General features: G+C 43.8%; 1 protein-coding gene across 1 annotated transcript; it reads left to right on the plus strand.

The window, feature by feature from the left end:
• Nucleotides 1-17,214, plus strand: LOC139335321 (transketolase-like). Its single transcript, XM_070968878.1, has 14 exons — nt 1-420; nt 2,541-2,658; nt 3,251-3,364; nt 4,298-4,395; nt 7,098-7,289; nt 7,521-7,639; nt 8,691-8,887; nt 9,042-9,206; nt 11,277-11,433; nt 12,348-12,478; nt 12,592-12,675; nt 13,255-13,348; nt 13,442-13,564; nt 16,356-17,214. The coding sequence occupies exons 1-14, from the start codon at nt 314-316 to the stop codon at nt 16,541-16,543; spliced, it is 1,887 nt and encodes a 628-aa protein (XP_070824979.1). The 5' UTR covers nt 1-313; the 3' UTR covers nt 16,544-17,214.
• Nucleotides 17,215-18,571: the final 1,357 nt, after the last annotated feature.

An 18,571-nucleotide genomic window follows, 5' to 3' on the forward strand; every position in this document is an offset into this window, starting at 1 on the left:
GTACGTGTGGCCATGATCTCAAGCCCAAAGCCTTTCTACTATTGGCTGTGTTCATGCGTGACAGTTTGGAGTAACTGTGGGCTCCTTTTAGCCTGAGATTAGCCATATTCATAGGCTTTGCTTGCAAACACGCCCCCTGCCTCCTCTCTCTTCTGACAGGTTCATCACCGCCGTCTCTTTTTAACCCCTGCCTTCGGCCGCTGCACACTCATCGCCTTCATTCTTGGGACAGCAGACAGGGGACTTTAACTCTTAACTTCATTTAACCAGCTTGTGTGTGAGTGTGTGTGCTCTCCTTCCGTGCATCGGCCAGATGGAGGACTACCATAAACCGGACCAGCAGACGGTGCAGGCGCTCAGGAACATTGCCACCCGGCTCCGGATCAACTCCATCAAAGCAACAACTGCAGCGGGCAGCGGGTAAGACGATGACGATGGATACAGAGAAATTAACCCGGGCTGGAAATATAAAGTAGTCTGACACACAAAAAAAAAAAGAAAGAAAAAGAAATAGAAAGAGAATGAAGCATGGTTACTGTCCTTCGCAAGTTACTGTGTGAAACATTCAGGACAAACTAGAAACGCTCGAGGCTCGAATTGATGAAGAGAGAACATGATTATTTGCTGAAGGTCCGCAGCAGAGCAGCGATGTAAAGCTGCCGTTTTTTCTGTTGCAGAGGGGGAATATTTGCGCCCCGTATGGCACCAACACTCTTCTTGTCTTGTTTGTGCTGGACGCAAAACAGTTATGTGCCAACATGCGTTGTGCGCAATTTACGCACTTCTCCAGAGAGGAGAGATGCGAGGTGGAAACACCAAGTTCGTTTTTATTTTCGCATCTGGATTTCAATTTACAAACGTGTTAAGTGTCTGAGAGCAGCGACGCATAATGTAATCAATAGTCGTGTGTTTGGATTTGTCGTGTTGCGCCGCTGTCCCTTTAAATGATAAAACATTCATTAAATCGTGTCAGATTTGGAGGTTCGGCATAAACTGTGCAGGTGCAGCCGCGTTCCGCTCTTCTTAACCCCTTGCGCACGCTGATCGGTTATGTAACGGAGGAGGAGCAGAGACCGGATCAGTGCATGATCCCGCGCCGTCAGTGCCGCAGCTCGCGGGGCGACGTGGTGCGCGGCGACATTAGACGGAACCGGGGAACGCACGTACGGACGCGCTTCTGCTGCCCCGCTCCGCGCCTGCGTGCGCCTTTTGCCGCTTGCCGCGCAAGTGCCAATGGCCTTAAATTAGATAACAAAAATACGTCCGGTGGGACATTTCAAAATAAAATGCGTATCGACAAACGCGCTGGAACGGTTTTTGTGAAATAGAAAATTAAATTAAATTAAATTAAATTAAATTAAATTAAATTAAATTAAATTAAATTAAATTAAATTAAATTAAATTAAAGTGTGATTAGCCTATTGAGTGGATTTTTCAACGATTATTGATGGTTACTGCATTTGTTAAAGCAGGGTTGTTACATTAGACAGGCCTGTTACAACTCTGCAATACTTTATATATATGTTGTATGTTATGATTAGTTATTATAGTGGGTCATTTGATTTTTCTCCTGAGACTGATCGTTGGTGACTAAGGTGGAGGTAGGCTACAGTTCTTTAAGTCATTTGAGGCATGCTGCTACTGACTAGCTGTATGACTGACTGGACTTGAACCTGAAGCACACACTAGTGACCACAGGACTGAGCCTTAAGTAGCTGACTCCAAGTCAGTCAAAAAATATTAATGAATACATTTCCAATTTGAGCTTCCAAACATAAACCATGTGTTTTGGGCTTTTATTCATCAATGAACACATGTTCTCGTTTCAGCAAAATGCTCTACAAATATAGCATCAGTCAACTTTCACCCTTCATCCCACAACGTCATGCGTATTCGTCATCTCCCACTGGTTTCTGCTTCTTCTTCATTTTTGGTTCACGTTTTCCATTTCAGGAGAGTAAAGAAAAAGGCCTTATATGGAGGAGGCCTGAGTGAGGTATTATTGGCATGTGGTTTGAAAATAAAGAGAAGAATAATTCATTGTGACCCATTATGTGTTGAATTGCATTTAACAGTTTGGAACTACACATTGAACGATATCTTTGCAGTGTATGCATATGTGTGTGTGTGTGTGTGTGTGTGTGTGTGTGTGTGTGTGTGTGTGTGTGTGTGTGTGTTGTTGAGAGAGAGAGAGAGAGAGAGAGAGAGAGAGAGAGAGAGAGAGAGAGAGAGAGAGAGATACTGTACATGTACTGACTGTCTGACCCCAATAAAATCAGCCTGCCTACTGTCTGTCTTACATAACTCTCTGACTACAGTTGGTCTGGCATGAATTAACCCACTAGATTGAAAGTGACGAAGCATCACTTTGTCTCTCTTTTGTCTCTGCCATTTTTCCCTCCCCTCTCCTCTGCACCTGTGTGTGAACAGTATGCTCTGAAACATGATTATAGGTTTGAACTGAGGAATCTGGAGGTACGTCACATTGTTAATTAGATTGCTTTATGTCTTAGTCCTCTCTCTCCATCATGTCGTTGCAGTCATCCCACATCATGTTGCAGCGTGGCAGAGATCATGTCTGTGCTGTTCTTTCACACCATGAAGTACCGACCCGAAGACCCCCGTAACCCCAACAACGACCGCTTCATCCTCTCTAAGGTAACACACGCACCCACACTGCTATTCTGGTGCATGTGCACGGATCACACCCCCAGAACATCATAAGATTTGCTAATTATACGGTGCATGTAGTGCACATGCATATTTGTTTATTATGGTGTCACCAATGTTCAAATAATTAATTTCTATAAGGCTGTTCCATGTTTGTCACTGTGCTTCAAAATGAAAATTAAAGTTGCAGTTGATGGATTTCTTGCTCCCAAGTTATCTGATGAATGTGCTCAAAGTTCAAATTGACTGGAAATTTTAATTGAAGTAGCTCAAACGTCCATAAGCAGACTGTGCAGACAAGCGTTAGAGAGTAATGAGAAGTGCATTACCAGTGGCAAATTCCACACTTCACTTTGCCAATTGTCATGCCTGATTTAATGCACACTACACTTACACCTAGCAGGAAATTCATCCTTCAGGTGTGCAGGAAAGGTACACCTGAGGAGGAAAAATCTAAATCAGTGACAGAAAAAGCCTGGGATTGACAAGCATTTTATACACCGTGATAGCACTTCTCGCAAATCAGGTACACAGTATGTGATACGCTCTGACCTTTGACCTTTCGCCTCTGCCTCCTCAGGGTCATGCAGCCCCTGTGCTGTACGCCGTGTGGGCAGAAACAGGCTACCTGAAGGAGAACGAGCTCCTCAACCTCCGCAAGGTCGACTCCATCCTGGAGGGGCACCCAGTGCCGGTGAGGTGACCTTCAGACTTGCAGGAAGTTCTGAGTCTGAAAGTCATTTATTCCCACATACTAACATATCTGCATTAGGAATACATTAAAAACTCTTACTTGGGGTATTTTACTGCCTTACTTTTTGTACAATTCTACCAGTAAATGAATGTTGAGGCGATGCCTGTAGCCCATTCTTGCTAACACATCGCTTTATTAAGTCAGAATCTTACTGATTTGACTTAAAATACTTCAGAGCTGTTTCATGATATCTTCTATGACCTCAAAGATCATTCTGCACACGTTTTGTGCTTAAGGTTAACTTTGACTTTGCTTCTGGCCTCTTCCCGCATGTAGCCATCTGTCCAACTGCTTGCTTGGAACTTCCTCAGGCTTCCCGCAAACCTTTTGACAGCATCAAAGAATCTTAAAATATTAATGTGACATGACCAAGGAAATACATGTCACTTGATGTAGAGCCATACTGAAACTATCAAATATGCAGCTTTTCAAAATCGTCATCGCAACAATTTAGGATTGTCTCCTTCTTCCTGCTATATTTCTCCCACTGCACTATAAAAACACAGCAATGAGCTCTTGATATGATAAATATCTTTCCGCAACACAAATTCTCTGTAATCTTTGTCTTTTGCCTCTAAATTACATCAACAGCGTTACCTCCTCACGACTTCATAACACGTGTAATTGCTGCACATTCTGTGTATATAGAGACATGAACACACAGATAACAGACAAACTGTATGCAGGCAGGGACGCAGTGACAAAGATGCTGCTGTGTGACAGAGATGGTCCGTCCTCGGCTCCTTTCTCCTCTGCTGCAGACATTAATGAGACACTGTGTTCACATAAACACTGCTAGACATTGACTGCAGCCACTGCCCTGACAACATGACTATTTCATGTTGCATGTTTTGTGTGTGTGCATGCTAACAGAAGCAGCAGTTTGTGGATGTGGCCACTGGATCTCTGGGTCAGGGGCTGGGAGCTGCCTGTGGGATGGCCTACACTGGAAAATACTTTGACAAGGCCAGGTAACACACGCAAAAACAAACACACACAAATTATCCGTGGAAAAAAAAACGACCTCATGCAGAGACTCTCCGACATGCACAATACATACTTACATGAAAGTGCACAGCAGCCAAGCTTACATCTGCTCATATTAAGATAGACAGTATGAAATTATGCATGACATAAGGAATGCTGCAGTGAGCTATGCTGACGTGACATTTCAGCCTGCAGCTTTGCATTAAACCATACCTGACAGGCCTGGTCTGGGTTGACATTTAGGCAGCCACTCCAAGAGCCAGGGGGGGCTGACCTCTGATCAGTTTCACCTTCGGATCTGGATGAATGAGTAATCTGAGATCAGAAGGACTCCAGGAAGAGATGAAGTGGTAAAAGAAATCAGTGATGGGGATTAATGTGTCTCTTCACAAAGGAGGAATTCATCGTCAGAGATTGAGATGAATTCATTTTTGTGCACACTTCTGCAGTGGCAACACTTTCAACCACGCTTACGTCACAATAGATTAACAGGACTGAAATGCACCGTGGTCAACTACCACTCAGCTGAATGTTTGCAGGGTTGCAGATCAGTCCTCATGTGTCTCCTTTGTTCTAGTGTGATCTAGAAAGAACCATGTGGATTTCAGTCCAACAATGGAGCAAGCGAGATAACTGTGTCCTGCCACAACACATTCCAGTCACATTTTCACAGAACATGGATATATGATACATCCACGCTGAACTCTGAATTTCAGGAGCATAGTTTCACACATTCCTGCGTGGACAGAACAGGGAGACAGTCTCAAAGGCAATTTCGTATTTTTCAGAGAACAGACACAGTGACACAGGCAGTCAGGGAATGCCGTACTTGCAGTCTGAGCTCGCTGCCCTTGATATCTCACTCTGCATTCTGTATGCACGCTATTGTTTCTGCTCTAATAATCACACATGCAAGAACACAGCCCCCCCCCCCCCCCCCCCCCCCCCCCCCACAATCTCTCTGCATCCCCATTTACCCTCTTCTCTCCAAAAAATGGCACAATCCCTGGACGTGCGTCTGTTGCATCTATGTATACACAGTAGATGATGTTGTTTACACCATGCACATGACTGTGCACCCTCTGTGTGATTGTCTGTGCGTGCATGCAGAATAGGCGCATGTGTTTCCCCTGCAATGCTTGGAGCAGCTTGTCAAACTAATTCGCTGCAACATAATGGCTCAACACACAAAAAACTGCTGAATGGCAGCTTTATCATACCCCTCATAGACACATACGCACCTGCAGGATCAACAGGAGTGGAGAAAGTATGCAAAAGCATCTGCAAACTGTAATAAAATATGTTCTGTGTAATGTTTATTTGTGGTCAAACTGCAGCAGGAAATGAATCCTGCAAACAACCAAACACACCCCTCAGCCTCTCTGAGGGAGTGGTTTATTAAAATACAATACATGAATGAACCCGTCAGATACACTTATCAGCAGCGCTGAGGCGAGACAGAATATCCGACACTGTTGCCTCATGCTTATGTGACTCTGGTTCAATACTCTGCAGCTGTAAACGTGTAAGTATGAGATTATTGGATCGAACACACGCAGGGTTCCCCCCCATGCTAGCTCAGCATGCGAGTGTATCACCGAGCGTACTCACTGGAAGTTTCTTCTTCATTGGCTTTTTGTTGGAAGGGTGTAATGGTGCAGGTGACCCAAAATGTGAGGTAGGTTTGTGTGTGTGTGTGTGTGTGTGTGTGTGTGTGTGTGTGTGTGTGTGTGTGTGTGTGTGTGTGTGTGTGTGTGTCAGTTGGACGGGTTTGAGCTGTTTTAAAAGAGAGGGATCACCGTATCTTCTTGATCTGTTACTCTCAGCTTGCAAAGATGGGATGAAAAAAGAAACACACACACACTTACACACACACATGCTTCTTTCGATGTGTTTTTATGCTGCATGTCCGTCCACCATGGGTGGATAAATGATCTGAAAGCAACTAAAGATGATTACTAAACATTACTGAGGTTTGGTGATTCTTTGAATGCAAACCTGATGTTCCGCACATGAACAGAGCGGAGCTTCACGTTCCTTTGGGCCAACACGGGGTTAACTGCATTCATACTGAACACAAGCCGGCACTTTTTCCAGATTTGATTCAGTACATCTGAATATATGATTATGGACAGTTTTCAGAGGAGGAGCGGACGTATTTCAGTCACTGACCAGCAGGGTTTAAACATCAGTTTAACTGGTAGCACTCTCCTCTTTTATTTTATCCCCTCTAGTCACAAATCGCTCCCTCTTTTCTCTCCCTCTCTCCATCTCCACCTCTGTGGAATTCCCTCTCCTCTTTCCTCCCTCTCTTTTCTCTCTGTGCCGTGTGTTTTTTCTTTGTGCTTGGGGTTGGAATGCGTGGTGTAATGCGGCGTGTCTCAGCCTATCCTCCAGCTTTAATGAGAATGTGTCTATTTGACTGGAAAGCTGTCAGGAGTCGTTAAACCGTGGGAGCAACGAGTGAGGATGATCAGAGCGCAGCAGGCAGGTGGAGTTTCTGTGTGTGTGTCTGAGAGAGAGAGACTTAGGTGTGAGGGTCAGCTGTCACATTGAGCCCTACAGGAAGGAATCAGAGGATGGGAGGATGTGCCAAAATCTCTTCTCCACTATTTATTCAGCTCATACTAACAATCGCTCTGTATGCATTTACTTAAAAACATGAAATCTCTCTGTGTGTTTGCAGCTATCGGGTGTTCTGCCTGCTGGGTGATGGAGAGTTGTCTGAGGGCTCGGTGTGGGAGGCCATGGCCTTCGCCTCATACTACCAGCTCGACAACCTGGTGGCCATCTTGGACATCAACCGCCTGGGTCAGAGCGACCCAGCTCCACTCCAGCACCACATGGAGAAGTACCAGAGACGCTGCGAGGCCTTTGGGTGAGCGAGGGGCCAGTCTGGGTGAGGGTGGGTGTGTGGTTCGAGAGAACATGAGGGAACACAAGTATCTGTGCGTTCAAGTGTGAGGTGAGTGCGTGTCCTTTAGTGGTGAGATGATCAGGCTGTTACTCGCACAATCAATCCAATGAAAAAGTTCCCAGAGTTACGTTCATTCAGAATTCTGAGCAGCGTGCCTGCAGGACTGAAGTTTGATCTCCTGTGTCCTCCCAGCTGGCATGCCATCATTGTGGATGGCCACAGTGTGGAGGAGCTGTGCAAAGTGCTGAGTCAGCCCCGCCACCAGCCACTTGCCATCGTCGCCAAGACGATCAAGGGCAAGGGCATCCCAGGTACAGTTATCGGGCGTGCGCACACACACACACACACTCACACACACAGTGATCCTCTGTATATGAGTTTTATCCTGTCATGTGTAGAGTTTAAGTTAAATTCCATCGTGTCGTGTTTCCAAATGTTTTTTTCTTTGTCATTCCTAAATAGTAGAGAGTTGATTTATCATAATTTTATCATTATTTCATATATTCATATATCTTAAAAATGTGAATATATACTCTCAGTGAATATAACATATTTCGAGCAGAGCAGTTCAAAGTAATGGCAACACACACCATGTTTCATAACCATGACTTGGCGTTTATTGCTCTGAAAGCCTCTTTCTGAATGATGACTAAGTACAATGGTGACAACTGACTGGGAATAATATTTCTGTCAGAAGTTTTCTTAACTGCCCCGGGGACCCACCATCAGTGTAGAGGGGCCCTAACTCGCTGTAATCCGGGCAGCTCTTTAGTGCTTTAGCTGCTGCAGCTCTGTAATCCCTCAGAATGTGTAGGATACACACACTGCAGCCGCCCATTGTGCTTGTGTTGTGATAACGGTGGGGGAGTCAGTGTGACCACGTGTGTTGCTTAGAGAGAAAAACACACAAAGGAAGGTAAAAAAGACAGTTGTTATAACAAAAAGGTGTGTGTGTGTGTGTGTGTGTGTGTGTGTGTGTGTGTGTGTGTGTGTGTGTGTGTGTGTGTGTGTGTGTGTGTGTGTGTGTGTGAGACAGAGATTTTTACCTTTGGGGTTTGCTGTTGTGATTGTAATAGTACATGCATACATGTAGAGGAGATAAGTATGCAGGATATCAGGAGAAATTTGGGTTATAGAGTATAAAACTTATATTTTCAGGTGATGTTTGACATGTGAAAATGTCATACATGCATTAATAGTCAAGTTTTCTGCTTGGCATCACTTTAATTTTACTTAGCAATAAAAATTTGCTTTTATAATATCTCTCTGTAATACATTGTCCTCATGTATTATACTGTACTGTAATATTTGTACTTGTTGCTCTGGTCCTCAGTTGTGTGTGTTGGTGCGTGTGTCTTCCAGCCGCTGAGGACAAGATGGGCTGGCACGGTAAACCCCTGCCCAAAGACATGGCTGACAGTGTGATCAAGGAGCTGCAGGGCCGCATCATCAGCTGTAACAAGCGCATCTATCCTGCTCCGCCCAATGAGGACGTGTCACCTGTCAGCCTCCGCAACATCCGCATGCCGAGTGCGCCCAGCTACAAAGCTGGAGAGAAGGTAAGATCGGCAGGTGGCAGACAAGCCCAGATGAGCCGAATAATCTAAAAAGCATTTGGGTTTTTGGTATCTACTATACTGCATATCATTAAATAATCTGTCTGTATTGATTATAGTTAATTGATTGGCTGTCTGTTTGTCCCGGCGTGACCAGATCGCCACGAGGAAGGCGTACGGCATGGCTCTGGCCAAGCTGGGTCGTTACAACGACCATGTGGTGGCTCTGGATGGAGACACCAAGAACTCCACCTTCTCCGAGCTCTTTAAGAATGAACATCCCAACCGTTACGTGGAGTGCTACATCGCAGAGCAGAACATGGTAAGAAAGAGATGGCTGGAGAGGTCTGGGACCAGCTCCCACACTGTGAAGGAGTGTATGGGAGTGAAGTGTTGCTGAATATAGCAAACATTACAATGAGACCACAGCCAACCAGATAATTTCTGATTTATCTGTATTATTGTCTGAATTAGGCAGATTTAATAGTTGAATACGGATTATAGGCTGTAGTTTTTCCCTGTTCTAAACACAGCAGCATCTGCTTCGGGTGTTATTGAAGTCCAAAGTGCTTTTGCTTTTGCGTCGCCCCTTGACTATAAAACATCTTCCAGTGCTCATGTTCTAGTTTTATTAACATCAGCATTGTTATGAATCCTTGAGGGGTCTTCCCACACAACAGCAGGCCAATCCAGATACATCATTATCAGTCTGGATTAAATGAAAATCTGCATCGTCAGGGTTTCACATGAAATATAGTCATTATGTGTGATTATGTCATTGTGTTCTGTGAGCTGTTCAGAGGCTTTTAATAACATTAAGGGCTCACTGTGTACTGACTAGTACTTTACATACAGATGGAAGCAGGGTTTTGTTCTTTTCATGCTGCAGTGGGGATCATTTGTATGGCGAAAGAGGTCACTGATTCAAAAAGAATTTTATTTACACTCTCAATAAAATGTACATATTTCGATCTGTTAGAATTCTTCTTGACGATGGATTACACCTTAAAAAAAATGGTTTGTTTTTAATAATTCTTGTGTGCAGCAGATGTAAAACATGTAAAATACTGTTTGTTTTTGATTACTTATTTAAACAAGACTAAGGGGCTGCAGCTATGCCTGCGGCTCTGTGAGACTGGACTTCGAGCTAAATGCTAACAGGCTGATGCTAAGCAGGTCTAATGTGTACCTTATGTTCCATCTTAGTTCAGCATGCAAACATTAGCTAATTACTGCTAAACACAAAGACCAGCTCAAACCAGTGAGGATGTGATTAGTTAGTTGCTTGATATACGATTTCACCTACCCGATGGTTCGGCATCTCCTTTATCGTCTTACTTTTCATAAAGCACCAAACATCTTAAACTGGTGACAAGTGGGGACTGCAGAAAGGCCAGTTTAGCACCTGGACTCTTTTACTATACTGCTGTTGGAGTGTGTGCAGAATGTGGTTTCTCTTTGTCTTGCTGAAATAAGCAAGGCCTGCCCAGAATGTTTTAATGACAGTGAAACCCCCAAATTCTTTGCAATTTTAGGTTGAAAAACATTCATCTTAAATTGTTGCACTATTTGCAGCACAGTCTGTCACAGAGCAGCGAACTCGTCCCCATCTTAACTTCAGACTCAGGCTACGTTTACACTTAGGGAAAGTGCATATGTTGTCATATGTTTTGGCCTCTCGTTTACACGCAAAGAGAGAGAGACCTATGTTTACACTAACGCCCATAGGTATAGTTATGATGGCGCTCGATGGCGTATTTAGCCGGGTTCATGTAAACAACAACATTTTTGAAAACAATGTTGTGTGCAGACTGTTATTTTTGAAAATGGAGGGGCCAAAATATCCGCTTTTCCAAAAATACCCTGCTACGTGTAAACGTAGGCTCAGCCTATCTGGATGCCCTTTTTATACCCGATCAGGTTGCCAACCTGTTGCCAGTTAATCTAATTAACTGTCATAGTTTCCTCCAGGTGTTTTCTTAGCATTTTACAACTTTTCCTTTTGTTGCCCCTGTCCAAACTTTTTTGAAACATGTTGTTGGCATCAGATTCTAAATGAGGATATCATTTAACAACAACAAAAAAAAGAAATTTACAAACTACAAACTACAAACTACAAACTACAAAATCAAAGTGTTGAGGTTTCACTGTCCATTTCAGTAGCTGAATAATAAAATGTCTCAATATTGATGATTTAGTCCAAATCTGCAGAGAGCAGAGCAGTAAAATAAGCTTCAGTTGCTGCATTTTGATCAGAAGCAACACCTGAACTCTACCCAGCTCATGTTTTCTGCCCTCCCACCTCACCTGCTTTCCCTGCCTCTGCCTTTATGAGGACATAAAAACACCAAAATTGTGTCTCTAAGCCATCCCTCGCATTTCACTCCTGCAGGTGAGCGTGGCGATAGGTTGTGCCGTGCGGGACCGCAATGTGGTGTTTGCCAGCACCTTCGCCACATTCTTCACCCGAGCCTACGACCAGCTCCGCATGGCCGCCATCTCTGAGAGCAACATCAACCTCTGCGGCTCCCACTGTGGCGTCTCTATTGGTCAGTTTCTGTCTCTCTTTTCACCAATCATCACCTTTGACCTTTCCGTAGAGGATGCTATAATTACACTGAGGTCAGAGAGGAAGAAGACAAACATGACGTTCTGATTACAAATTAGGGTAATGAACATTTTGTTACAGTATGGCAGCTGTCCCAAGCTGTGCTTTGAAGCTGTGGAGAGGTCTTGTATGCTAGCCACTTTAACTGAGCTAATTATTATTTCACACCCTCCTGTTTAAAATATTCAAATATGATCCACTGGTCTTCAAAATGAAAGCAATGACAGTGACCTTTGATCCATGGTTTGAAGTAGCTGTGCTCATTATGACCGTCACTGCGACCTGCCTTTCCGCTCACTACACCTTTCTCTTAAGTCCAGTTTGGCACAGTTCTGCTTTTGGATTGATTCAGCCCACTGAAGGAGATAAAATATGCACAATCCATGTCAAATGAAAATCAACCTAAGCTGATTTTTAATTTCTGTAGATGACATTTCATTCTTAATTGTTTTATCACGTGTTGTTGCTTCCTTAATTTCACTGCAGTGGGGTGAACCTGTCCTCAGTATGTCTTGGTTTTAATTTTCCTGAATCTTGAACCTTTTTCCCACCAACTTCTCACCTCCTCCGTTATTCTGTCGTTCATCGTCCTCTCCTGGTATCAGCACCCTTCCTCCTCCCCCTCTCTGTCTCTGTGTCATGGAGATGATGACAGAGCGGCCTGATTCTCTTTCACCTCCTCCTCCCCTTTCTCCTTCTCCTCCACCTCTGCAGGTACATTGCATGCCCACCTTTCCAGACTGAATGCATGCCATGCAATGCATGAATGCAATTTATTTTCCAGTCTGCAGCAAATATGTGAGTCTTACTGTACCTGATTTTGTCTGTTTGGTGCTGATATGTGTGCATATTTAGGTGAGGATGGACCCTCTCAGATGGGTCTGGAGGATCTGGCCATGTTTAGAGCCATTCCAACAGCAACTGTCTTCTACCCAAGTGACGGTGTCTCCACTGAGAAAGCTGTGGAGCTTGCTGCCAACACAAAGGTACCCAGAGTCTCCTGTAATACATGAAAAAGAATTTTAAAAAATGATTCTGAAATTCTAAAGGATTAGAGCAGAATAAAAGACTCATGTCAATTACTTGTGGTGTATTTCAGGGCTTGTGTTTCATCCGAACGAGCCGCCCAGAGAATAACATCATCTACAACTGTAATGAGGACTTCCATGTTGGTCAGGCTAAGGTTGGTAGGAGTGTTTTCCCACTACCTCCATCCCATTGCATACAAACCCAATTCCAAAAAAGTTGGGACTCGTGAAAATATTCTTGTTTTCCATCCACGCTGGTGAACGACTGAGCCTTTCGAAGATGCTCCTTTCATACCCAATCATGATACTATCACCTGTTACCAATGAACTGTCCCAACTTGTTTGAAATGTGCTGCTGCATCAAATTCAGAATAAACATATTTACAATAATCAATGGAGTTGATGAGGCAAAATATATATTGTCTTTGTACTGCTTTCAATTGTGTTTGTCACAAAGGATTGACAGATGAACACATTCTGTTTTATTTATGTTTTACACAGCATCCCAACTTTCTGGGAATCAGGATTGTAGTATGATCTAAAGCACAGCAAGAAGATTAAAGATGCAGTGTATGAAAACCACACCATTTACAATCATTCAGACTCTTTCATGTTCTTTGGACTTTTGAATGTTTCTCTTTTTATTCCTCATTATCACAACTGACTAATGATTAGACTGTGTGCATGTTCCCTTGTGGAGTTCACATGTAAATATATCTTCCCTTCCCACTCAGGTTGTGTACAAAACCAATGACGACCATGTGACTGTGGTTGGAGCAGGAGTGACCCTCCATGAGGCTCTGGGTGCTGCAGAACAGCTGAAGAAAGGTACAAGGAAAGAAAGCAAGAAACATTGACAAAGAGACCCAACCGTGCCAGCATAAAAGTTTACAGTTTCCACCTTCGTCTCTCCTCCCCCAGAAAGAATTAACATCCGTGTGATTGACCCATTCACTATCAAACCCCTGGACTCCAAGACCATCATCGACAATGCCAGGGCTACCAGAGGACGCATCATCACAGTGGAGGACCACTATTATGAAGGTGAGGAGACTGGAGTCACAAATACCCCCCCCCCCCCCCCCCCCCAAAAAAAGCAGAAAAAACTCAGAACCATGATGGCAGAATTATTTTCTTTAGAGGTATCAGTTCTGATGTTATGTTAAAACATCCAAGTGTTGTGTTGCAGATATATCTTCTGAAGTTAGCATGCTAACCAGCTAGCTGCAGCCTGTCCTGTCTTGTAATACCACTTTGTACCTCAGGAGGTGATAGTCAAATAGTATAGCTCAGGCCAACTGGGAAGTTTCATTTCCAGTGGTGTAAACACCAACAGTCCCCCAGTGCTTCAAGTTCTCTATCTGGGCAGACTCGAAGCACCTAATAGGGCCACTAGCTGCACAGCTAATTGAGCTAACTAACTAACAGCAGCTAGTAGCTACAGATAAAGATAGCTACAGCAAAGAGTACAGGAGCAGCAGTTATCAGTTGCTCTGGTAATAATGCTGCTCCCAGGCACCAACCTGCGGGGCTGAAAAATGAAACCAACAAGGAAGTTGGAAAGAATGCAGTTCCTCAAATGGCCATATTAAGACCGCCATATTAAAATGCCCAACTTTACTGCAGAAATAAACATGTTTACAGCCTGCGACAAATAGCAGTACAGGGCAGGTGAATTTTAATACAACTCCCTCATTTAAATTATATTAAGCCTTAAAGTCACACATAATTATGGGCATGGAGGATTTGAGTAACAGCCACTAGGTTTCAGCAACCAGCCATCATTCACTTGCCTCAGCTCCACCTATATTCTACCTCTTTGCCCATTTTTGGATTAGCTTTGGTGGAGTCGCTTCCACTGAGCTTCGCATCGGCCCTTCAGAAACCTATTGGTGATGGCCGATTCTTACATGCAGTATGGCACCTTTAAATATTATTAACCTGATCCAAGATATCTTCTGTCCTTCTTCCACTACAGATTCTCCAATACATCTAGTGAATTGTATGATCATGTCCAATTAAAACCAGGTCACATCTGTGTGGAGTTTGTGGCATTAGTAATAGAGCTTTAACGAGCAGGTATGAGGATTATTATGCAGCTGCTTGCGTGTTGGTGCTGCTCTTGTATCAACTCATGAATAAAAATGCCTGGAGCAGCAAGGGACACAAGTCTGTCTGCAGACAGAGAAGCTCTGAGGAGGCTGGAGCCTGAGCAGAGGCGGAGGAAGGGAGGAGGAGGACAGAAGTGCAGGGATGCTGTATGTGTCAGAGAATTGGGGTGAAGGTTGCAGGTGAGAAGAGATGGAAGATAGAAAAGGTGAAATGGATAAAAAAAAAAGTATATGGAGGGGGGAGGAGAGGAGGAGGAGCTGGGAGAGCCTGTCAGTGTTTCTTAATTTCAGCTCCAGCCTTTGGGCTCACGCTGACCTACATACAGCACCAGCATGACAAAAACGAATGTCCAGAATTTGCTTTCTCCTGCTCCCCTTCTCTCCTCTTCTGCGTTATTGTCGCCCTTCATGTGGCTGCATTACACACATACTGTGCACAGCTATATTCAATCAGTGAGGTGATTACATGCAAGTTAAAATGTATGGAAGCTGCAGATATAAAGGAAAGCTGTCCAAGAGTCCAAGAACATGACATGCTTGGCATGTGTGTCTGCTGGCACTTGATTGAGGGTGGAAACCAAGTGGTATCTGGGGAATGGGGGGGGGTGGTGGTGTACAGATGGGTAGATGGCATGCAAAGGGTAACATCCCTCTCAAAAAACAGGGTCTTTAGAAAAAGCTGAAATGTAATACATTTTTTTGTTGTTTTTTTTTTCCATATTCTTAGATTAATGGGTATCTAGGTAATAAAATTTCTAAATTTTAACCAAGATTATATGACTACATATCCTGAGAGTCTGATGGAGCCACAGAAGAAAACCTCCCGGGATGTTAAGATGTGTTGGATGCTAACAACATAATCCATCTTTGCTGAAATTAAGATTTTGTTCAGGTGTTACTCTTCAGTACAGCAGTAGCTGAGAATATGAACAGAAAACCTCAGCGGCATTTTTCATCTTACTAGAAAAACTGTCAAAACAAGCCCTCTATTGGAAATCCACTCGCCAGTGAAAATTAGAATGCAGCTAACCCAAATGAGCGACTTCAGCTCCATGAACATTACGATACTGCTGTTAGTACAGCAGTGCAGTGTTTTTCCAGTTAATATAAACTGCACACACAAAATTGAGAAATTCTCAGGTGAATGCAGGCAGGTATCCACATAATATCCACATTTGTCATGTTCCCAACACGCACAACAAACTCAAAGTGTCGATAGAATTTGTATATGAGAAGCAACTGGGTACAGTGCATGCAGTACATACCAGCCGCCGGCCAATACATCAACCAAGGGCTGAAAAATATTTAGCAAGGGAGGACTAAGAACATGTAATTACTATGTCATCCCTCAGCTTTCAGGTTTGTTGGGTCTGAAATGTTTGAGTGTCAGTCTGAAGTGAGTAATAAAAGGAAAGAAAGTGAGTGAGAGAGAGAGAGAGAGAGAGAGAGAGAAGGGGGGGAGGAGTGAGAGGAGAGTCTTCATGGGTGAAAGTGAGACAGAGAAGTGAGAGAGCCGAGGGAGGACGGCGTCTGTCCTGTCAGTCCACATCACATCGCTGCTGAGATCAATCACTAACGGAGGTGTGAGAGATTTGATATGAGAGATGGGTGGAAATCTAAAGAAGGAACGATGGAAGATGAAAGAACAGAGGGGAGACTTGAATCTGAATATTAGGAGACATTCTAATAAATCATCCTGACTGCTCTTTATTCTCATTCCTCAGGTGGTCTTGGTGAGGCAGTGTGTTCGGCGGTCGTGAACGAGACCGGCTTCACCGTCCACCGCCTGGCGGTCTCCCAGGTGCCCCGCAGCGGCAAACCCCACGAGCTGCTCCGAATCTTTGGCATCGACCGCGACGCCATTGCTCAGGCGGTTCGTAAGGTGCTCAGCAGCTCCGCCAATGCCAAGTAAGAACGTCACAGCAGCGGAAGCGGAGGCAATAATGTGGCAAAGGACTCCCTGGTTAACCAGTGATCACCATGGAGACCACAAACAAACACGGAAGGAGGGGAAGCACTTCTGGCCCACTCACGCTCCTCCTCACAAAACAATCTGAAGCATTCTTTGAAAAAATAAAAAATAACATGTCTTTTCCTCTATAATTGTCATCAATGTGGTTTTGAGACCCCAGATTTTTACCCCCCATCAGTTTGTGAGTTCAGTAAACACCCCCCTCCCCTTCACAGACACACACACACACACATATACACACACACACACACACACACACACACACACACACACACACACACACACACACCCAAGCCTCCTCCACCCTCTAACCCCTTCCTACCTCCCAGAGAAAGTTCTGGTACTGCTGTAGTGTTCCAGTAAAAGCAGTGAACGTGCTTTGGAGTAAAGTGAAGTCTTTTTTATATTTTCTGTGGAACCCCTCTCACTTCTTGGACGCAGCGTCTCATACGTCTGCGCCCAGTACGGCTTTGTAAATCCCACCGCACTAGATCCAGCAGGGTGTGGAGAAACTCTGGTTTGGTCTGTTTGAGCACTGACTGTTTTTAACCCTTTTGAAACTGACTTGAATTGGACTGCTTCACACCAATAAAGGGATGGTTTCTTCACAACACCTGTGTCTGAGGTCTTTCTTGTGGGTTGTGGTTGCATGAGACAAGGGTCAAGTGTCACAGGGAACTTCGTCAAAATCTGCTTTATTCTTACATCATTTTATTATAGCAAAGGGAAATAATGTGTGTGTCGACTTAAGTACACGGCAAGATACCTCAAATTAAAAAGACCAAACTCTTGGCACCACGCTAACTGTGCTTTAGCATGTAACATAGCATAGCGCTACATATGCTAGCAGGTAAAGCACCAGCATGGTATTATGCTAACTGTGGCGAGCTGCAGACTAACACACTAACATTTGAGTTGGCATGTCAAATTGCCATGTTAGCATATGGCAGAAAATCATGTTTGACTGTAGAGCTTATATATGAGCTATATTTTTCTTAAGCATGTCCTGCTCCTCTGCTTTTCCTGGTGGTCTGTCTGGGTCCTTTTCCCAAGATGCCATGCATTCATGTTATTTATTTAAGCAAGACAGTTTGACATTAAAAACACAGGTGTGATAAAGTAGGTGTAAATAATAATAAAATGGTTGATGGCTGAAGTCCATTTAGCTGCTTCAGTTTCAGGGTCAGGGTACTGGTATTGTGCACGCTGGCTGAGCATGACACATAGAACAGAGCCATTACTACTAATGTTTTTAGTAACGCCTGTGCTGTGTGTGTCTACTCAAACGTCTGTTGTGGAAAAAAAAACATAATTTAAGATAATGAGCGAGACATTTCTTTTTATTTTGAACACTTAAAGGCTCCCTGTGGAGGTTTTGACAAGTCGCACTTCAGAGCTCTTTTTCTGTGAATGACACTCCTGCCTGTGTGTTCACACTATTGGACTGATCTAAATGTGGCAGTAACAAACCAGGATGTCGCAATGTCCAACAAAGGTGGGGAAGTTGCTGAATTTAAAGTACTTTAAAATCAGCTTCGCAAATGTTTTATGAGGAAGGACGCACACAACAAAATATTAGACCTCAAGGATGCACACATAAAGCTTTTACGCTTCATGTAAACAGAACTTTTGTTTGCTTACAAGAAAACCCCACAGGGCCCTTTAAAAGTGTGCTTACATAACTCAAGCTGAATCATGGTCACTGTGACCATAACTGGTAAAATAGTGGATGCTAAAAGATACTGTAACAGCATAAGTAGAGAAAAGACATAATTTCAGCAAATTGGTCTGTTGTGCAGCAATATCTATTTACAGTTTGCTAACATTAGCGAACATAAGCTACAAAACCAGAACATGTCAGGCTGCCACAGAGTGTACCGAGATGAGCAGAGGTGCATTCTGTTATTTCTGAGATCAACTTTCATTTGTAAGAGGAACAATGTGTTATTCATCGTTCTTAATGTAACT

The sequence above is a fragment of the Chaetodon trifascialis genome, chromosome 8 (genome assembly GCF_039877785.1).
Source record: "Chaetodon trifascialis isolate fChaTrf1 chromosome 8, fChaTrf1.hap1, whole genome shotgun sequence".
Classification (NCBI taxonomy): Eukaryota; Metazoa; Chordata; class Actinopteri; order Chaetodontiformes; family Chaetodontidae; genus Chaetodon; species Chaetodon trifascialis.

Bases quoted from the DNA above. Each gene is read 5' to 3' on its own strand.
- LOC139335321 (XM_070968878.1), top strand. From the start codon at position 314: ATGGAGGACTACCATAAACCGGACCAGCAGACGGTGCAGGCGCTCAGG. The intron at 8,888-9,041 runs GTAAGATCGGCA...CGGCGTGACCAG, and splicing joins GCTACAAAGCTGGAGAGAAG to ATCGCCACGAGGAAGGCGTA. The intron at 9,207-11,276 runs GTAAGAAAGAGA...TCACTCCTGCAG, and splicing joins ACATCGCAGAGCAGAACATG to GTGAGCGTGGCGATAGGTTG.